Source organism: Malaclemys terrapin, chromosome 12 (genome assembly GCF_027887155.1).
Source record: "Malaclemys terrapin pileata isolate rMalTer1 chromosome 12, rMalTer1.hap1, whole genome shotgun sequence".
In the NCBI taxonomy this organism is placed as follows: Eukaryota; Metazoa; Chordata; order Testudines; family Emydidae; genus Malaclemys; species Malaclemys terrapin.
Window position 1 is genome coordinate 30,368,923 of NC_071516.1, and position 22,101 is coordinate 30,391,023.

The window sequence follows — 22,101 nt, forward strand, 5'->3', positions numbered from 1 at the left end:
TCATCTAGACCTGCTTTAAGCAGTTGGACAACAGTGGTAAAAGCATCAGTAGCTAGTCTGTCTTAGTGCTCCCCCTTTTTCTAGCCCCAGTGGAGCTCAATCAGTCATATAGCAACATTGAGAGATTTTTGAAGAAAAAGTTCAGTGTTAGACACAGCGTCCCAGACTGGGCCCACGGAGGAACCTATTCTCAGCCTGTGGATCACTTTCTGTCTCAAGACGTTGGCCTACTACACTAACAAAATTTGGCCTTGTATTTCTTCAGTAGTGAAAGAAGTTGGAAGCATGAAGCAAAGCTGTGTAGGTATCCAGGAGACCTTTCCCAGACCTGAAGAAGGGCTCTCTGTAGCTTGAAAGCTTGTCTCTCTCACCAACAGAAGGTATTACCTCCTTGTCTCTCTAGGTATCGGGGAGACATTGAACTGAGGAGAAGGGGATAGACTTCAAGGGCTGATACGCAGGGAACCCTGCTTCAGCTGACCACAGAAGTCCAGTTAAGCAGGGATCCCCTCCTCCAGACTTTGGTAGCTGGCGAGCAGGAGGGAATCAGGAGTGCCTGGAACAGGGTTGAACTAGGACAGCTTGGGCTCCAGGAAACAAGCAGTGGCACACTGGGCATTGGGTGCAGCAGGCAGGAAGATCAACTCACAAAGTGGGAGCAGCTCACAAAGCACCTGACAAAAATGGGCTGGCAGGGGGCTGCATTTGAGAGAGGTCGCAGTTGAAGCACTGGTTGCCGGCCAGCGTGGGCTGGAGAGCGAGGGGCGGCTCTGCTCCCAAGCTCCCCAGGTGCCCTCCAGCAACTCGCATAGGGCCGGGCATTGGTGGGTGACGCTGCCTCGGCAGGCACCGAGCGGGGTGTTTAACGATGTGCATTGCCAGGGCCTGAGCACCCTGAGGGGCTGGCTCAGCCAACCTGTCGGGCGCCACGCGACGCGAGGGCCTGCCTGGCAGCCCGGCGCAGGCGCAGTAAGCGATTGGGTACGCAGGGGCGGGCGACGGGGCATCCCGTTTCCGATGTATTCCTTCTGTAGTTGCTCCAGAGTCCAGCCCTGACTGGCGCCCTCGCGTCCCTCGTTACTTCACGGTGATAGGCCCACTCTCCTGCCAATCACGGGAGAGGGCGCGCGCTCGGTGCGGCTCTGGGCGCTGAGAGAGGCGTGTCCAATCAAAGGTTGAGCAGAGGAAGAGCGCGTTTCCCTTCGCACGCGCAGCCGGCAGGTGCCGCGAGTCAGGTACTGGGGCTTGTCGCTTCCCGTGGGAGGCCAGTCCTCCTTCCCCCGCTCACGAGAGCCCGCCTCAGGTGAGGTTCCTGAGCTGGACCTGCCCTGCGGGGGTGTCCCGCACTCTGCCCCCCCCCCACCCCCGGGTCCGTTCGCTCCTCGGGCCCTGCCGTGCCGCGGGCCGGGCAGGTGGCCCCAGCACGCCCCGGGGGCCGGCAGGAGCGAAAGCGGGTCACACGGTCCCTTGGCCGTGGAGCTCCCCCGGGCCCCGCTCAGCGTCAGGCGTGGCTGTGCGGGCCCGGAGGCCGGGCGGGCTGTGACCCGCTTAGGGCGGGAGAGCTGAGGAAGGCTGGCGCTGGCTCTGAGCTTTGTGGGTGAGGTGGGCTCCGCTGTACGAAGGACTGGCCTGCTATCCATGCAGCTGCCCGGGGGGGCTTTTCCTTTGTTCCAGCAGGACTGGCTTATTTGGATTAATAGGTCATGTACTTAACTGGTATATTTGAAATGGCTTATTGTTTATCAACTACTTTATAAACAAAATGGCACACGTCCCAGGGTGTGGTATCCTTTGGCCAAGGAGAAGCACTTCATTGGGCTTTGTGTGCCTTGCTGAGAAGCACACACCTTAAATATGATGGCTGTTTCAAATTGCCCAGTTAAATGACTGACTCCTTTCTAAAGCAGGTGTCTATATAGCTATTGTAGCCTTGTGCAGTCCTTTTTCTAAGGGCTAGTCTACACTGGCAACGTTTAAAGCACTGTGGCTTGTGTAGTCATGGGAGAGCTCTCTCCCAGTGCTCTTAAAAAAACAAAAAAAAACCCATCTCCATGAGAGGCATTGCTACCAGCGCGCCCCATCCTGCTGCACTGTCTACACTGGTGCTTTACAGCGCTGAAACTTGCTGCGCTCAGCGGGGTGTTTTTTCACACCTGAGTGAGAAAGTTGCATTGCTGTAAAGTGCCAGTGTAGACAAGCCCTAACATGGCACTTCTCCCGGTGACATTGTGCCTTGAAAGGCTCCACTGACACTTCTGTTACGTGTATAGAGTGCTGTAATAAATGTGAGCAATGCTTTGTAAGGCACATAAAGAAGTCATGACCTGTGCCATGGGGAGTCTGTTTACGTGCAGAGATAGTACAACCTGAGCGATGATGATGCAAGTTTCCTACATACATGCTATGCTGCTGCCTCATCAGTAGGCCCCAACCCTGCCCTGGAGGGACAACTTCTGTGCACCATGTAGGACCGTATGAAGCGTAATTAGAAGTGGTGACATGCTCATTTGACATAGTTCCAGCACTAACAAATTTCAGTGCATTAACACTGCATGATATTTCCTTGCTTAACCATACTGCTGTGGTGCAAAAATGTGGTTCTTGGTGCATTTTCGTATCTCTCCCAGACTGTTCTGGCTGCTGAGAGCAAGCTACACTGATGCAGCTTGGCAGTCATGATAGAAATTACAAATTGGTGAGAGCCTGATACTTGTGTTACAGCCCTGTTCACAAGCAGGGTAAAAAGAGTATAGCCACGTGGCTAAGAACTTTATCCTAACCATGTTTTGGATGGTCACAAACATGGTACCAATCAATAGTGCAGATAGGAGAGTTGGGTCAGTCCTTGACCTCTCTGCTGCATCTGTTTTCTAAGGGTCATGAAAACATGAGTATCTGCTTTACTACTTCTCCCCACAAAAACAGTTTTTCTATATCTGGCAATACCTTTCCCTCTAAATATGCATCTATTATGTTTAATAGGTGATATTAGAGCAATTAGTTGGGTCAAAAGCCCCAGGAATATAGTTACAGTGCGTGGTCTGAAGATCTGTTTGGCACTTTGGCAAATCTCCCAGGGAAGTTAGTGTGAGTATTGCCTGAGTAAAGAATGCTGACTAAGGCCCATATCATGCTAAGAGCCTGTTCAGCAACCCTGTGTATATCACCTCTGATATCCAGATCTGAATTCAGTACAGAAGGGAACTTGCTAAAGCTAGAAGAAAACTGCACTTCCATCTGGTCTAATTTAAAACAAAACAACCACCTTTGCACCCCACCACCATCACCTACTAAGCAAGAAAGATTAGGCCATGTACAGGTAAAGAGCATTGGATTCTGGTTCCTCCCCCTGTCTTGTGAGTGACTTCTTTTCTGTCTTTAGCATTTGAAATGACTGCCCACCTGGCCGTATGGGAAGATGTTTTGCACAATGAGCAGCTCATTCCGGAGGTAGCTGCAATCGCTGTGGATGCAGCATTGCTTGAAGGAGTTCTGATGAGGACCAAAGAGGAATCCAATTCATCCGATGTAAGCTCAGCTTATTTAACTACTCCATGTTCTCACATAGAGATAATGCATTCTTGGAAAAGGATCAAATGACTCAGCAAGATTTCTGCCCCGTAGGACAAGGTCTTGGGAAGGGAGATGGTTGCAGGTGATGTGGCTTGTTTGTTGAGTCATCATGAAATATGCAGTATTTTGCAATAACTGCACAGCTCCACAGGAGACTAAGCAGAGTTGAGACAATAGCAGAGTAAACTTCCACCATACTCCATAATACCAACTGTGGTCAGACTAAGATATTCTACTGGGAGATCTACCTGCATTATGAAAATCTGTTTTATTTGTCCATGAGAGAACATGAGGTTTGGATGTGGTGTCTGAGCACTGGATGTCAGTGCTGTGTGTTCACTCTCCCCAGGGGCAGTCCTGGTGTGATGGACGTGCTCCCAATAACTGAGCAGAGCTCATCTCTGGTGAATCTCAGGAAGTTTGTCAGTGGGAGGTTCTGCTTTTGAGGAACCTTTAGCTACCACCATAACTGAACAAGGAGAAGAGGATGATGTCACCTGAAATGGCCTGGACTTCGCAGGGATACCAGCTCTGCTTGGGAGGAAACTTCTCCCTTTGGTGAACCTCCTATAACTTGCCAGAGGGGAACTCTTGTGTTATAAGCAAGGTCTATTGGACCAGGATGCTGCTGGTGGACCTAATCAGGTCCACCAGCAGCATGTGAGAGAGAGAGAGGGACTGTGTATTGGCTAAAAGCTGGCTTGTTGTCTGGCATCTCCATGGGCAGGCTGCAGGAAGACTGAAGAGATGACTGACAGTGATACTATGGAGTATGTCTCTGCCATGTATCTTTGTGTTCTGATGCTGGCTCTGCTGTCCAATCAGTCTCTCTAAGATCAGCATCCGCCTAGGGCAGAGGTAGGCAAACTTTTTGGAACGAGGGTATAGAAATTGTATGGCAAGCCATGAATGCTCACAAAATTGGGGTTGGGGTTTGGCATGCAGGCTCCGTGCGGCGCTTACCTCAAGTGGCTTCCGGAAGCAGCAACATGTCCACCCTCCGCCTCCTATGCGGAGGTCCGGCTGGGTGGCTCTGCTGCATGCTGCCCTGTCCTCAGGCACCTCCCTGCAGCTCCCTTTGGCTGTGGTTCCTGGCCAATGGGAGCGGCAGGGGCAGCGTGTGGAGTAGAGCCCCATGGCTGCCCCTACACATAGGAGCCAGAAGGGGGCCATGCTGTTGCTTCTGGGAGCCACGTGGAGCAGCCCCTCACCCTGTTCCTTGGCTGGAGCAGGGCAAGCCTCAGACCCTGCTCCCCAGCGGGAGCTTGAGGGCCAGATCCGGCCCGTGGGCTGTAACTTGCCCACCCCTGGCCTAGGGAATTCTAGGATTTGATGCTGAGGAGTGGGAAGGCAGTGTTGCAGAGCAGACATACACATTGTCTTCCGAGAAAGGCCTTGGCTTCTCTTGGCGTGCACAAAAAGTTATGACAAACAAGGAGAATAACTTTTGTCCTGTATAAAATTGCTGTTTTCAAAGTGGCGTATGCCTGAGATGTGGTCCTAGTGAAGAGGTGTATGGAGTTTGGAATTTGCAATGACGAGTTGAGTAGCTAACATGAGTCAAAAATAATGATACCCTCAGGGATAAATTTCAGAACTGGATATACTATAAAATTCGTTCTCTAAACAGTGCTTGTGGTGAATCTGGAGACTACATTCTATCATTAAAGTGAAAACAAAGATTATACTCTTTTAAATGAAAAGTTCAACACAATTGTAACTATGGAGTTGCTACTGAGGTCTCCCAACCCAAATTCCATTATATTAAGTTTTGTAAAGTGAAACACTCAAAACTAGACATGCCGAAGTTTCGGCCATGCAGCCTGTGGCGTACTGAGGGAAAGTCTGTTCAAGGACAAATGAAGTAAGGATCTGGTCTAGAATATGTCAGTTTTAAATTGGGACTAACTTAATTTAAATTGGGACTGGCTGGGCCACACTTTCAGAGGGCTTCAGCCCAGTCTGTTAGGGAAAGGAAGTGTGAGGGAAATGGCTGACTTTTCCATTGTTGGACCCTTATCTGCAGGTGGTGAATTATGCTCCCTTTACATTGCTTCCATCTGTAGTACCAAGCACCATCTTTGAACAAGCCTATGCTGTTCAACAAGATTTTAACCTACTTGTGGATACTATTAGCCAGAACGCGGAATTCCTGGAACGCACTCTTGCTAGGTATTTATTGTACTGTATGTGTTAACTAAACAAATATTTTAAATGTAAAGCTTCTATCGCTCTTACTCTTAGTCCATTTTTGCTTTTACTTCTTGAGTTGATGCCCTAAGTCATCTCTCCTGATAGTTTATGGATGTTCTTCAGGTTACAGACAGAGGGTATAAATACACAACTTCTGCTACAGATTACTATCTCTGTCTGCCAGACTGATTACAGAACTAATCTCTCCTTTTCCCCACCACATTAGTTTTCATAAAATGGTTCCCAGTAATCCATAAGTAGTTAGGTGCATTAGACTCTACATTCTTATTTAAAATTAGTATTTTTTAGCTGTTTTCATTAAGGTTTTGGAGTCTCTTTGGGTCCTGCAAAAAATGACAGATCTATATGGGAAAATGGGGTATGGAAAGGGCTTCTCTTGCCTCACTATGTTCCCCACTTCAGATGATCTTACAGACTTTATCCTCCCATCTGGGAGTCTGCTTGGGACTTAAATTCAGTGTTAACCACTGGGATCTCAGTGAGCCCTGGGATCTCATTGTCTGTACCACTATTCGCTGAAGGTTTTGTTTCTGGCAGCCATTGGCATGGCCAGGAGGGTCTGAGAGCTGCAGGTTCTGATTTCCAGCCCACTTAATAAAATATTCCACAAAGACAAGATATTTGGATCTTGCCCCAAATTTTGGACCAGAATTCTGTTAGACTTTCAGCTCCATCTGTCGCTATCCCTGCCTGTCCAGTAATCCTGCGGGGGAGCTGAGGGTGCACCTTGTATGTTCAAAGAGGTGTTGTACTATGATGACATGACTAATCTGTTATGACCCTTGTGGGGGGAGGAAAGGGACTAAAGGTTGAGCCATCTAACCTGCAGGGCTGTCTAAATGGACGTTTGCCGGAGAAGACGTACACACACCAACCTAGTCGCTGATACCTGTGGCTACGTGGCCAGGCACAGGATTCCTGTGGCTCTTGGCCAAGGGAACTGGGGGTAGTGTGTTATGTAAACAACTTATTGCTAGTAAATAATCCTGTTGTTTGGAGTAGAACATACATGTAGTTTGTGCTAGGGCCCTTTCTAGAAGGGTTATACAGCAGTGAGTACAGTGATGTGCAGCATGGCCAGCCAGTAAACTACTAAAAGGTGAATTTGGTGATGGGCCCCCATAATTTGCGCTGTGAATTATTATACCAGACCCCAATGGGAGTGGGGAGTCTTTTGGTCTTTATCTTTGCTTCTTTTCTCTATCTTCTGTTTGTCTTCTCTCTCTTCCTTCACAGAGATTCACACCGGCAGTTGCAGAGGGAGAGCCTCTGCAGCATGGGGCCTGGGTCACTTGCAGGTTTAAAGTAGTGTAAATGGTGGATTCTCTGTAACTAGAAGTCTTTAAACCATGATCTGAGGACTTCAGTAACTCAGCCAGAGGTTAGGGGTCTGTTACCGGAGTCGGTGCGTGAGGTTCTGTGGCCTCTGATGTGCAGGAGATTCGACTAGATGATCACGATGGTCCCTTCTGACCTTTAACTGTATGAATCTCTGAACCTTCTTCACAGAGAAGCTTTTTACTAGGGTCCCTACTGCTGTGTGTGTGTGGAGAAGGGTTATCTGACTACTTGAAACTCTTGCCATATGCACAAGGGTACATTGTAAATGCCCTAGGTGAGGCTTTAGCTTGTGCAGCTCTTACTAATGCTCAAGAGCATGGTCTGACCACAGCCCTGTGCATTGTGCTGGGGAGTATATCCTGTAGCTTCCACCGTGTAATAGATACTAGATTACCTCAGATAAGGGCTTTATTTATATATCTCCCTTATAACCAGGTAAATTGATTGGTATACTCTTTCTTTTTCTCTAGCACCATCAAAGTGGATGACTTCACAGCTCATCTCTTTAAAATCTACAAGCAAGTTCTGAAAGAAGGGTTGGCTCAGGTATTCCACAGGAAGTCTTTTCCCCCTTACCCCTCTCCCCCCCATTAGCTGCCACCCTCCTTTCTTTCATAATGGAAGTTTGGGGTTTTTTGGTCATTTGAAAAATCTCTCCCACCGGTTGGTTTTGAATTGTTCAGTCAGGAGGAGGATGTGTAGGGTTACTCTCTAGATTATGGTATCTTGGCCAGTAACACACCATAAGAGTAACTTGTCCCATTTTATGAGACCATTCAACAATCATGCCTCTAGTATTCTTGGTGGGTATTGCTGGAAACATCTAACCTTGTGTGAAAGTGGACCATGATTATACACACTTATAATGCTGTCTTCTGAAAGTCTCTAAAAGTAATTTGGTGCGTTCCAGTTCAGTGTAGCTGTGTCAGAAGTAGCACTTAAGGGCTTTCCTGTGCTGTTAAGTTTCTTTTGTACCATATATCGGGGGTAGCCGTGTTAGTCTGTATCCACAAAAACAACAAGGAGTCCGGTGGCACCTGAAAGATTAACAGATTTAGTTGGGCATAAGCTTTTGTGGGTAAAAAACCCACTTCTTCAGATGCATGGAGTGAAAATTACAGATGCAGGCATTATTATACTGACCCATGAAGAGAAGGGAGTTACCTCACAAGTGGAGAACCAGTGTTGACGGGGCCAATTCAATCAGGGTGGATGTAGTCCACTCACAATAACTGATGAGGAGGTGTCAATTCCAGGAGAGGGAAAGTTGCTTTTGTAGTGAGCCAGCCACTCCCAGTCCCTTTGGATCCAACCAGGGGTGGGCTTTGGATCTTCGTTGGGTCTGTCCTGTAGTAGGTGACTTCTGGGTAGAATGTTGTGTTGAGAATTGCCTGGCAGCCTTCAGTTCATAATCCAACCTGTTCATTATAATCAAAGGGACTGACAAAGGAGGTGCTGTAGTCGGATTATGAACAGCAGGCTGCCAGGTAACTCTTCAACACCACATTCTACAGGCCACTATCCTCCGATCCCACTGAGGACTACCAAAAGAAACTACACCGTCTGCTCAAGAAACTCCCTGCAATAGCACAGGAACAAATCTACACGGACACACACACCCCACACACCCCCGACCAGGGGTATTCTATCTGCTACCCAAGATCCATAAACCTGGAAACCCTGGATGCCCCATCATCTCAGGCACTGGCACTCTTATAGCAGGATTATCTGGCTATTTGGACTCTCTCCTCAGACTCTATGTTACCAGCACTCCTAGCTATCTTCGAGACACCACCGACTTCCTGAGGAAACTACAATGCATTGGTGATCTTCCTGAAAACACCATCCTGGCCACCATGGATGTAGAAGCTCTTTACTCCAATATTTCACATGAGGATGGACTACAAGCTGTCAAGAATAGTATCCCTGATGAGGCCACAGCACACCTGGTGGCTGAGCTTTGTGACTTTGTCCTCACGCACAACCATTTCAGATTTGGGGACAACTTATACCTTCAAGTTAGTGGCACTGCTATGGGTACTCGCGTGGCCCCACAGTATGCCAACATATTTATGGCTGACTTAGAACAATGCTTCCTCAGCTCTCGTCCCCTAGTGCCCCTCCTCTACTTGCGCTACATTGATGACATCTTCATCATATGGACCCATGGGAAGGAGGCCCCTGAAGAATTCCACCTAGATTTCAACAATTTCCACCCCACCATCAACCTCAGCCTAGACCAGTCCACACAAGAGATCCACTTCCTGGGCACTACAGTGGAAATAAGTGATGGTCACATAAACACCACCCTATACCGAAAACCTACTGACCGCTATACTTCCCTACATGCTTCCATTCAGGACACATCACATGATCCATTGTCTACAGCCAAGCCCTAAGATACAACCGAATTTACAGACCGAGACAAACACCTACAAGATCTTTATCAAGCATTCTTAAAACTACAATACCCACCTGGGGAAATGACTAAACAGATTGACTGAGCGAGACGGGTACCTTGGGAGGCAGGCCAGTCCTTGCTTACGGACAGCCCCCTGAAGCAAATACTCATCAGTAACTACACACCACACCACGCCACAGAAACCAATCCCTGTAACAAACTGTGTTGCCTACTCTGTCCCCGTATCTACTCTAGTGACACCATCCGAGGACCCAACCACATCAGCCACACCATCAGGGACTCATTTACCTGCACATCTACTAATGTGATATATGCCATCATGTGCCAGCAATGCCCCTCTGCCATGTAGATTGGCCAAACCAAACAGTCTCTACGTAAAAGAATAAATGGACACAAATCGGACATCAGGAATGGTAACATACAAAAGCCAGTAGGAGAACATTTCAGTCTTCCTGGACATTCTATAACAGATTTAAAAGTAGCAATACTTGAACAAAAAAACTTCAGAAACAGACTTCAAAGAGAAACTGCAGAACTAAAATTCATTTGCAAATTTAACACCATTAATTTGGGCTTGAATAGGGACTGGGAGTGGCTGGCTCACTACAAAAGCAACTTTCCCTCTCCTGGATTTGACACCTCATCATCTATTATTGGGAGTGGACTACATCCACCCTGATTAAATTGGCCCTGTCAACACTGGTTCTCCACTGGTGAAGTAACTCCCTTCTCTTCATGTGTCAGTATAATAATGCCTGCATCTGTAATTTTCACTCCATGCATCTGAAAAACTGGGTTTTTTACCCATGAAAGCTTATGCCCAAATAAATCTGTTAGTCTTTAAGGTGCCACCGGACTCCTTGTTGTTTTTGTACCACAGTTATATCGGTTACCTTTTCTTGCCATAAGATGTATATTAAAGAGGGAAACGATAAGGGCTTCAGATGATGTCTGTCCAAATAAATGCAGGAAATAAGTTAAGGACCCAACCTACAGTCTTGTCTCTGCCAAAATTCTACTTGACACCAGTGGTTATTTTATCAGAGTGAAGATTGCTGGTTCCAGCCCTAAAAAAAGGAGGGTTTTTTTAAGTGAATTTGTCAAAGTGGCCTGTGGTAAGTGAAGGGCCTCACTATGCTGGTCAGAAGTGTGGAGGAATGGCAGTGTGCTATATTTTGCATTTTATTTTCCCTCTCGTTCAGTCAGTATTCTTAGGAATAAATCGCTCCGATTATATGATTGACCATGGCACAGGTGGCACTCCGGCACTGAAGCAAATCGAAATAAACACCATTGCTGCCAGCTTCGGAGGCCTTACTTCGAGAACCACCGCTGTGCATCGGTAAGGGAACCCCTTTGAAACAGACCAAGATACTTCATTGCTTAGCCAGTGAGGAGGTTTCAGCAAACCATCAGTCTGCATGCTCTGTGTGTCTTATACTGTATACATCCTGTTGTAACCTCTTAATATCCACAAACTCTCTGAACTTTTGTTTTACAAATCCTAGGTCAGCTGGGATTATCATCTGATTTTGTTATTTCTCTTATGTCACAGGCACATACTGAATGTTTTGGGGAAGTCCAAGGAAGCTTTGAAGTTACTGGACAATAATCCATGCAAAGGGATTGCCTTGGGCATTGCGAAAGCTTGGGAACTCTATGGCTCAGCCAGGTAAGGGAGGAGTAGCCTGTGGGAAGATGTCAGGATGAGTACATGTTTATTTCTCGAACGGCACCTTTTATAAGGGGTCTATTTAATGCATACAACACTTCTTTTAACTCTGTAGTGCTCTCATTCCCCTACCATCCCAGGGAAGGAGGATCTCTGTTCTTCAGAGCACAAAGTTACTGGGTTGGCCATACACTGTTTTCTTTAAAATTAGAGAGTATCCAGCTGCCCACAGGTGCTCCCTAAAAGGCGTGGAAGACTTGTCCTGGTAGAAGACTGTTTGTAGCCATTCTTGAATCCTCCTATTTCTTCCCCTTGTGCTCCTGCCCAGAGCTGCTTTCTAGTAAGAACACGGCACCTGGCACTGCCCTTTAGAAATGGACTAGGAACTAGCAAAGAACATCAGTTGGAAAGCCTTGCAAGCAACACACACCACCAAAGTGAATTTAAAAGATGAAATCTTTAGCTAGAGGTCCATAGTTCTGTGTGGGGTGTGTTTCAGGCTGTAATGCAGTTCTTGGGGTGTATGTTTCAGGGCTGTGGTGGTGGTCCTGGTTGCAGACCCCCAAAGGAATATTTTTGACCAACGCTGCATAGAAAATGAGCTGTGGACCAGGTAACTGTTTAACGTTTTAGGATGAAATAATTTGTTTAATCCCATTTTACAGGGACCCCGATCACATAACTCATTTTTAAAAAAAATAAAATAACAACAAAAAACTTTCATGTCCTCCTAGTATTATCTAAGATTATTAAAACTGAGCATTTAAAAATCCAATGTGCTTTTAACCACTTGTGTTAGGGTTACTTGGCATTTCAGTTTGGGCAGTAGACATGCTCTTAGACTGGTGGTGGTCTTTGGATCCGGCCTGTGGGATTTCCACCCCCGAGGCACCGTGGGCTCCATGCCGTTCCTGTAGCAGCCGGCACCATGTCCCGGTGCCCCCTGGGGAAGGGGGGGCAGAGGGCTCCACGCACTGCCCTTGCCTGTGGGTACCTCCCCCAAAGCTCCCATTTGCTGGGAACGGGGAACCGCGGCCAATGGGAGCTTTGGGGGAGGTACCCACAGGTGAGGGCAATGCATGGAGCCCCCTGCCCCTCCGTCCCCCAGGGGCCACAGGGACGTGGTGCCGGCCGCTTCTCAGAGCGGCGTGGGGCCAGGGCAGGCAGGCAGGTAGCCTGCTCTGGCCTCGGTGCACGCCGCTGCCACCCCAGAGCCACTCCATGTAAAGCGGTGACGGGCTGGAACCTGCACCCTGAACCTCTCCTGCACCCCGTACCCCAACCCCTTGCTGCACTTGCACTCCAACCCCCTGCCCTGAGCCCCCTCATACACCCCGCACCCCTCCTCTGCACCAACCCCTTACCTTGAGCCCCTTCCTGCACACTGCACCCCCTCCCACAACCCAACCCCCTGCCCCAGCCCTGCATTCACAGCCCTGCATGCAATTTCCCCACCCAGATGTGGCCCTCGGGCCAAAAGGTTTGCCCACTCCTGTCTTAGACTATGAGCAAAGAGTAAACCTGCCACTTTCTATTGGTCCTCCTGTATTAGAGTAATGCTGTTGTATTTGGGGGTCACAACAGTGCAGGGGAATATTTCTGTTCATAATAGGCTTGGTTGTACACTGCCTCCCTTCCCCTTATACCCTCAAACCCCCCCCCCCTTCAAATCTAAATTATGCCTAAGACCATCACAATTCTCTATCCTTATAGTGACTTCTCAAAGGATCCTAGCCCAATTACATTGGTATGAAAACCTAGGGATGTTTTTCTGCTTTTTGATCTATTTTGTGCTATGTATATTAATAAGATGGGCAGGAGTGATGAGGGCAATCTGGTTGATGGAAAGGGGACATGTGATTATGGGCCAGCCACATAAACCTTTTTTTATTTCATTACCTTGCTTCCTCACCAGTATTTAAGACCTCTAGGTGCTGAGGAAAATCTGTTAGAGTTAAATTACCTTGGAAAGAAGGAGAGAGAAGCCAGCAAGCCTTACCCTTTTCCTCTAGGGCTCTAAAGCCATTGGGGATGTAAATTCCACTTGAGATTTCACTTGCAGATATCTGTCTCTTTGCCAAGTTCGATGACTCTCACTCCTCTCTTAAAGGAATATCCGGGTGATCCGGAGACGGTTTGAAGATGTGTTTGAAAAGGCATCTTTAGATATTGACAGGAGACTGTACATGTAAGTACTTGCCAAGGCCCTGCCATAACATTCTGCTCTGTTCTCAAAATGGCGTTAGGCACAGATGTGACCCCAGATTGTCTCAGACCCACCTCTGCCATTCTTTTTACATCGCACTCAGTAAATGGCAACTTTCAATCCAAATTAGTGGCATATCCCTCTCTTTTGAGATTGATTAGGTTTTACATTTTTATCCTCTTCAATAAGAAATCCAGAGCTTGCTATTCCTGGTTTCACTGGAACTGAAATAGTTTTAGAAATGTTTCTGGGTTTTTTGCATATATAAAATTAGTCCAATATCACATGGAGGCATAAATTCCCTCTTCTGAACAACAGCCTTGAGGACCCGGCAGGATGGCATGTTTCGTGTGTGTGTGTGTGTGTGTGTGTATGAATACATGCATACAGCGAAGCTGTTATGGAGCAGTGTTTCTCAAGCTTTTTGGTACCGGGAACTGGCTTACTGCCTTCTTAAAGTGTGTCAGGGAAATCTTGGGGACCGGCGCCAGTCTGCGGACCAGTTGTTGAGAAACACTGTTCTAGAGGGTGTCCCAAAGAGGACTCTTCTGCTGACCGGCAGTGAGACACATTTCTCATGGGAACATACATTTACCGGGAGAACTTTATTGCATAGTTATTTGTGCCACTATAGGAAGCACTGTTTCCTTTCTGTACTCAGTTTTTGTAACCTCCAACTTATTCTTTAGTTGGAGAAAGTCTCATTATTATTTCTGCTCTTCAGTCTCTTGGAGTCCTGACACAGGTCAGACTGTTGAAACCATAGTGTGACGTTCACAAAATCCAAATACGGTGCTGCTTATTGTTTGTTTTGGGCAAGTCCTCAGTGTGTGTGACTCTGTCCAACCATAAAAGGGGCATGTCCTGTCCCAAAGTTTAGCTATGTGGCTACATTCATTTTTCTCCAGTTTCACGTGTGATGTTTCTATGGTTATGTTTTTCCCCCTGACTTTTTAATCAGAGGTATCATATCAAACAATGTGTACATTTCCTCCAGGAATTCCTCCTTTCTTACTGACTGAATCCCTTTAAATCATTCCTGGTAATAACTAGTTTCTCCAGCTGTTACTCACTGATCACGTACAGAGTTGGTGAAGCCAGAGTTTGGTCTTGTGGTAGCTGCTGAACTGGAGAGTGGATCTACTAAGATCACCTGCATCATCAAGATATCAAAGTTGTTGTTCATATCTGAGACTTAATGGCAAAGCTAGGGCAAACTGCTCTTCCAGTGATTTGTGAAGAACAACTCCCAGTATTTTAGGACAGTGGTTCTCAAATGGTGGTCTATGGAGTGTTACCTAGTCCTCTGCAGAGAGCAGGCAGGTCACATAGTGCTGCCTCCTTCTTCCAGCTGGTGGTGTTGCATCCAAGTTCTTCATTTCAAAGAAAAATCTGGGTGTCCATAGAAACAAAGAGGACAGTCTTGATGCATCTACCTTGGACCACTTCTGTAGAGCAGCAGATGGAGCCAGAGCTATCAACCAGAGCCACTGGTGGGAGGGGATTGTCCTGGAGAGAAGAAAACCAGACAGTATATCCAGGGGGAGTGGAGGGAGAGGAGGACAAGGCAGTTGGTGTGGCGTTTGGGTTTGACGCAAAGTTTGCGGGGTGAGGTTCTTTGGCCTGAACTATACGGGAGGTTAGTATAATGGTCACTTCTGGTTTTAAAATATATGAATTTTCACTAGAGAAGGGAAGCAGCCAGCAGAGAAGTATGTGCCGGAGAGCTGAGCAAGGGAACTAGTAGCAGAAGAGCACTGGCAAGGGTGTGAGGCGATGTCAAGGAGACAGTGGATGAAATCTTGGCCCCATTGAAGTCAATGGGAGCTTGCCATTAATTTCAACAGAGCCAAGATTTCACCCAAAGTGTGATTAGCTTTTACTGTGATCAAGAGCAGACGACCGGTGGTATTAAATGCAGTTAAAAATGCATCAGAACTTTCCTACCATCACTTCTCCATAGAAGCAATTTCTGTAGTTGCCACAGGGGTGTTATGCAACAACAAATAGGAGGGGAGAGGGTCTGTGCACTGGGACAGGAGGTGCTTTTTAAAAAGCTGAATAGCTGTTGCTCTAGAAGGCGTTCATGTCTGATTGTATGTTCTGAATGCTCCATTTCTCAAATTGTTGATATTCTGATGCATAACCAGAGGCTTCTAGCTACTCTTCTGTGAAAAGCCTTGCATGTGTGCATAATCCATTGCTTCTCCCGCTAGCTAATCATTACCCACAGAGCTGTCTATACGTGTATTGTTCTTTGCAGATGTTAGCTTTCAGACATGGGGGGAGAGCCATCCCTGTTACAGCCTGAGGGCGAGAGGAGGATGGATTAATATGATGGTCTTTATTCTAGGGAAGGCCAAGAGGTTGCGGTGGTGTATTACAGAGAAGGTTACATGCCAGAGAACTATAACAAACAGGTGGGTACTGGCTGCTTTTATTTAAAAAGCAAACACCAAGTGCAGTTACCCTGAACGGGGTCATGCGTCCCTCAAGTCTGTAAATTAAATCCCTTAATTATCTGAGCTTCTTCAGTGCACCCCTGGCATTCAGATAGTGCTGGCTTGGAGAATATCTGGGACGTCTGAACAGATTTCTTCTCAAAAGAATTTTCTGCTGCACATTGTTGTCATGTTTTATAGAAGCAGTTCAGTGCTTTTACAAAGCTGAAGGGGATACTTTCACTAGTAATGTATAGGGCTAACCCTCTGACTAGAGGTAATGTCTGACCTGGAGTATTGCATTAGGACCATGTTGGAAAAGTACATGGTCTGGAATGGATTTTTATCCTTGTTTAAGAGGCTTTAGGCAATAAGGTACTTTCAGACTAGCACCAGAGCGTAGAACTTAATCACCACCACCAGTGCTGAGCTGTCTGTCTGCGCCAATCCAGTGGGGGATATCCAGGCTGACCTACGGCTCATTTGCTAGTGCTGCTTTCAGCAGTAGCAAGGGACCCCCATGGATTCGGGTCTGCATGCCTTCTGTGTGCTCCCTGCTGGGGCTGCATGAGAATGTTTAACTATAGGAAGTGGAATGTGTGGGGGATCAGGGAACCTAGATTCATTCAAGTGACTCTTGCTATATCTCCCTCTTAGAACTGGGAGGCACGGTTGTTGATTGAAAGGTCCAAAGCAGTTAAGTGTCCTGACATTGCTACCCAACTTGCTGGGACCAAAAAAGTTCAGCAGGAGTTGAGCCAGCCAGGAGTCGTGGAGAGATTACTGCCCAGCCAGGCTGAGGCGGTTGCTCGGATAAGAGCAACCTTTACTGGCCTCTATTCCCTGGATATGGTAAGTAGTCTCATTTGTGTGGTGCATAAATCAACACTTCTGTCTCCTACTTAGTTCACACCTGCATTGATTTGATTGTGTGACCTTTCAGTTAAAAACTACAGCACAGTAGGAGAGTAGTAGAAAACGCATTTAACAAACCCTCTCTTAAACACAGTGCCAAATTTAAGACTTCAGGTCTTTTTTTTTTTTTTTTTTTTTTTTCCCCCCCTGGCCTCTTCAGTGAACTTGCTGTGTGGAGTGTGGTATTTCTGCTCAATTTTGGAGTACAGAACAGAACTGGCTGCTTGTTCAAGATAGAAACAGGGACAGGAATATTGCTGGGATTTTGTTATTGCTATTTCTGTCTCCCACTAGGGTGAAGAAGGTGCTAAGATGGTTGCAATGGCCATTGCTGATCCAGAACGATATGTGCTAAAGCCTCAGCGGGAAGGCGGAGGTATTCAGCTTCCTTGCTATGTGATTTGTGAGCTACAGAGCCCAGAAGCCTGTCTGGAGGATCAGGCCTTTGCACTTCTCTAGGATATCTGTTTTGTATTTTCATTGCAGTGCTCGTAAGATACCTGGAACAGGCAAGGTGCCTTATAACGCCATATTTGGTGTATGTAATACTTTGGCTTTCCTCTTACCAGCTGTGGCATTAGGACACAAAAGTGGCTTAAAGCCATCTTAGCCCCCCTCTGTGGGCTGTGAGTTGTGTTGCACCTCTTGGAGGCACAGCACAAAATCTCACCCAGCAAGTTTATTTTATCTTATGCCCTCTCCCTTCTATTCCTGCCCAGGTAGTACAAGCATCCAACATCCTATGTTGACTAGTCAGCTTTGGTTTTCCTTCTCTTTCCTGTCCCTTGAACGTAGAGAGATTTGTCTTTTTAACCTGTCTTTCAAACCTCCAGGCTGTTCTGCAGCCATGGGCCAGCCCCTGTGCGACCCCCTCATTGCTAGTGCTGCTGACTGCAGTTATTGGGGTGGGTGATCACTGAGGAATCCCAGGACCTAGACTAGTGAAAACCAGGCTCATAGAATTGAATCTAGAATTCCATGGAGAGCCAGTGCAGTCTCCAGGGGGTGGCGATTGCATCCATCCGTGTTGCTTAATGGGTGGGTGTTCACATTTGCACCATTTGGGGTTTCTTCAGGGCCACCTAATGCAACTGGATCTAATGGCTTCTGCTGTGGGGATTTGTTGAAATGTATAATTGTATGTTACCAGGGAACAATCTCTATGGGGAAGAGCTCAAGCAACTTCTGGAGAAGATTAAAGACAGCCCTGAGAGGGCCTCCTATATCCTAATGGATAGGATCAGACCTCAGACATCAATGAATTACTTGCTCAGGGCTCACAGTCCCCTGAAAATATCAGAATGTCTCTCTGAGTTGGGGGTCTTTGGTGTCTACGTCAGGTGAGAAGTTGGCTTTCTTTGCAATATTGCTGTGTCCCGGTCTCAGCCATCCCCTCAGCTTTGGTAAATTAAAACAGTTCTGAGCAGCAGGCATTACAATGAAGCAGCATAGGCCAGACAAGTGGGCGGAAGTGAGTTCATAACAGAAATGCAAGTCTTCCAACATCACCTCTGTCAGCAGCTTTCTGTGCGTGTCACACAGACACCAAACATTGGCACACTTGCACTCCCAGCTAGTGCCAGACCATACCAGTTTAAAATACAACTAGAATTCATGCCAGCAGACTGGAACATAAACTGCCTGAAGTGTAAAAAAAAAAAAAAAAAATCAGAAACTTGATTTCCGAGGGTGTCATCTTCAGGATCTTAGGCCTTGCAGGAATTTCATACGCCTGGGGCCACAGAGAAAAAGATTCATATTGGCAGGTCTCTGTGTGCTGTATGGTGCTGAGTTGTGCAGCAGCCTCAAATACATTCCAGGCCAGAGGTTTTCATTGAAGGGACTATGTGGCTGAGCAATACTGCTTACAGTACAGTTTTCCCTGTACTATGTATTTTGATACTACGTCAGCTGATGCTTTAACTCTCCTTTTCTTTTTGTGTATCGATAAACCAACCCCTCCAGGGCCCCTAGAAATGTTGCCATGATTTCAAAATAGAAACCCATTATATACAGCTTTAAAGACAAACATTCTCCCCAGCAGTACTTACAGCCAAACACTGCAGCATATGCTAGTGAGGAAGAACTAAAGTGCAATTGATGAGAAATTGACTAGCCTTTGTACAAGCCCAACGCAAACAATAGTCAACATACCTGGGGCAGGAGAAACCCTTTTTTTTCTTTTTAATTGAAAAATGGAGCTAGTGCCATAGGAAACTTCTTAGTTTTAAAACTATTTAACTTGACAATGTTTTTCTTTCCCCTCTCTCGCAGCCTGCTCTAATCTCAGGCAGGTAGGCAGGCCTGTTGCCTCTCATTTCCCTGCCATGCATTGAAGGCACAAAGTCTAATGAATTTCCTGAATTTAATTTGCCAATATAGCTCTTTCTTGGGCTGTGACTAGGAATAATGGATGTGACAGTGCTATTATTGCATTGTTCCCTAGGTAGATGTACTCCTCCTGAAACAGGTGCACGTCTAATCTTTTTGGGGCAGGGTCTATCTTTTTGTTTGTGCATTGCCTATCCCAGTGGAATCCTAGCCCAGGACTACAGCTCCTAGGCACTACAGTAATACAAATCTGTTGTCACCAGAAGAGAAGCCTTACTATTATGCCCAAAGTGTTTTACACATGTCCTATTGCCCAGGGCGGTAGCAGAGGGGGGGGACCAGGCTAGAATTCTCCAGATCTAGGATCAGTAGACATGCCAGACATTGCATAAAGCTTTAAATTTTCCAGCTGCTCACTTTACCCTTTCATTGCAGGCAGGGGAAGGACATTGTGGTGAATAAGCACGTTGGTCACCTCTTGCGAACCAAGGCAGTTGAGCATGCAGATGGCGGGGTGGCAGCTGGGGTGGCTGTGCTGGATACTCCCTATGTGATATGAAGAGGATACCTCCCACATCTGTTGCCCTAACTGCTGCCAGAAGAGCTGTGATTTCCTTTAGGGTTTGATTACTTCAGTGTCTTGATTAGACACATTTATCAGGACCACAGGGACATTCCCTTTCCAGGCCCAGTGATCACGAGGAGGGCATGTGCAATCACACTTGTACCAAATACTTTTATGCTACTCCCTCCCTCCCCCTTCTTCTTATCTTTCCTTTTTAATTCTTCCCTCAAAATCTTTGGGTTCTCATCTGATCTTTTTGCTTTATTGATAACTTCACACAAGCTAATCCACAGACCCGTCACCACCTCTGCTCCAGGCAGCCAGATGTGAATGTAACACCGTGAATTGTCCTGAATGCAGCTGCTTTCTCAGGAATGAGGCTAACTTATTGTTCAGAACTCCTTGTAACTAGGAGTTGGGATTTCCATATTGTGACAGACCCAGACCAGTGGGGTACAGGAGTCTGGTAGAGGGCAAATATACTGGTCACTGGATGAGTAGTTTTCTGTTCACCAAGTGACCAGAGCAGGGGCTGTACTAGAGTAATCAGGAACCTGCTAGAACCACTTAAGGCAGGCAGGCTAATTAGGACACCTGGAGCCAATTAAGAAGCTTCTAGAATCAATTAAGGCAGGCTAATCAGGGCACCTGGGTTTTAAAAAGGAGCTCACTTCAGTTTGTGGTGGGAGTGTGAGGAGCTGGGAGCAAGAGGCACAAGGAGCTGAGAGTGAGAGGGTGTGCTGCTGGAGGACTGAGGAGCACAAGTGTTATCAGACACCAGGAGGAAGGTCCTGTGGTGAGAATAAGGAAGGTGCTTGGAGGAGGCCAGGGGGAAGTAGCCCAGGGAGTTGTAGCTGTCATGCAGCTGTTACAGGAGGCACTATGGACAGCTGCAGTCCACAGGGCCCTGGGCTGGAACCCGGAGTAGAAGATGGGCTTGGGTTCCCCCCCCCAATTGACCTGGACTGTGGGCTCTCCCAGAGAGGAAGGTCTCTGGACTGTTCCCCAACCCACATGGTGAATCTTTGAGGCAAGAAAATCCGCCAATAAGCACAGATCCCACCAAGATCGAGGAGGAACTTTGTCATAATATGTACCCTGTTCAAGACACTACAACTACCCCGTGGCTCCTTAAGTGCCTGATCCCAGAGGGTTAAATGTGCCTTCTACATTTTCTGCTTCTCATTTAATTGCTACCTCTGAGGGCATTTGCTTTCTGGGCCAAAGGAAAGGAAGATGGAGAACAAAAATGAGGGTAGATGGATTTAGTTAAGGGCTTCCACCCCACCCCACCCCACCCCCACCAATGCTGCTAGCCTCCGTAGTAGAGAGAGAGCCTGGAGCACAGGGCCTGGTGTGAGGCCTAAACCAAAGTCGGCCAAAAAAAAGCTATGAGTGAAAGTCATTCTCTCAACAAGCAGATACTTGCTTACACGTTCACTGTCTGGCAAATGAACAAGGCAAAAGCACAGCTAGCATTGCTAAAACACAGGCATGCCGAAGAAGTTTTAGGTACAGGGTATTAATGTAAACACATTCCAGAAGGCTAGTACAGGTACATCACAACACAGTTATGGAATAAACACAATCCTAGGAGATTGTACAGAAACACACCAACCCCAAGTAGGACAAAGATTGGAGGCTAGAATGACAGATGGAGATGTCTTATTCAAACCAGCATGAACAAGGTGTAGGGTTGGTAACTACCCATGGCAGGAGTGTAATATGTAACTTGTTTGTATCAATGTATAAAAGGAGAAATTATAGGAGGGGGCAATAGAAAATCCTGCTGCTGACTGAGCTGAGCCCTTGTCACTAGGCACTCGTGTTAGCATACGTGTAACCATAGAGCCAGGGTGCTAATGCTGTGTCTTAAGGGCAATAAACCTGGCTGAGGGCCTTTGCCACCCAAGAGTCTGGTCTTTCTGGGTAATATTATGGAGGTCTCCTGTACTAGCTATCTACACAGAGCTGGGACAGCGTGCACATACAAAGATGTTAAATTGAACCCTCTAGGGCTAGCAGCCCAAACAGTGAAGGTGATAAATTCAAAGAACCATGCAGGAGGGCTGGGAAATGTGGTGGACTGAAATATAAACTGTGTGGGCTAAAGATTCCCTGGACACAAAAAGCACAGTCCTTAGTTAGCTTGGAGGGAGATATTCCCCCATAGGTTAAACAATATCCAATACCCCAGGAAGCAAAGGAATCATTATGACAGGGCCTGACTTTTGCTCATAGCCTCCTTTTTGCTGACTTTGGTTCAGGCCTTGCACCAGGCCCCAGGCTCTCTCTACTACAGCCTCCTGATTCTCCTCTGAGGAATTAGCAATTCCTGCCTGGGGGAGGCAGCAGTGCTGTTTGCACTGGAGTGTAATTATGCCTTTTGGCACACAGGACATGCCTGGTCTGCTCTGGTGC

The 22,101-nt window shown here is 47.0% G+C and overlaps 1 protein-coding gene across 2 annotated transcripts; it reads left to right on the forward strand.

Moving 5' to 3' along the window:
• Positions 1-1,168: 1,168 nt before the first annotated feature.
• On the forward strand, positions 1,169-20,970 carry GSS (glutathione synthetase). Of its 2 annotated transcripts, none has more exons than XM_054045722.1 (13): positions 1,169-1,235; positions 3,383-3,528; positions 5,600-5,745; positions 7,599-7,674; positions 10,753-10,892; positions 11,106-11,222; positions 11,755-11,835; positions 13,333-13,410; positions 15,782-15,848; positions 16,527-16,721; positions 17,079-17,160; positions 17,935-18,124; positions 19,551-20,970. In XM_054045722.1, exons 2-13 carry the CDS (start codon positions 3,391-3,393, stop codon positions 19,672-19,674), a joined length of 1,434 nt encoding a protein of 477 aa, XP_053901697.1. In that variant the 5' UTR covers positions 1,169-1,235; positions 3,383-3,390; the 3' UTR covers positions 19,675-20,970. The 2 variants fall into 2 exon arrangements, with proteins under 2 accessions (XP_053901697.1, XP_053901698.1); XM_054045723.1 differs by having other exon boundaries at positions 1,221-1,303.
• Positions 20,971-22,101: the final 1,131 nt, after the last annotated feature.

Excerpts from the sequence above, each read along its gene's own strand:
- GSS (XM_054045722.1), top strand. The coding sequence starts at position 3,391 with ATGACTGCCCACCTGGCCGTATGGGAAGATGTTTTGCACAATGAGCAG. Across the intron at positions 10,893-11,105 it reads AGAACCACCGCTGTGCATCG|GCACATACTGAATGTTTTGG; the intron begins GTAAGGGAACCC and ends CTTATGTCACAG. Across the intron at positions 11,836-13,332 it reads GAAAATGAGCTGTGGACCAG|GAATATCCGGGTGATCCGGA; the intron begins GTAACTGTTTAA and ends CCTCTCTTAAAG.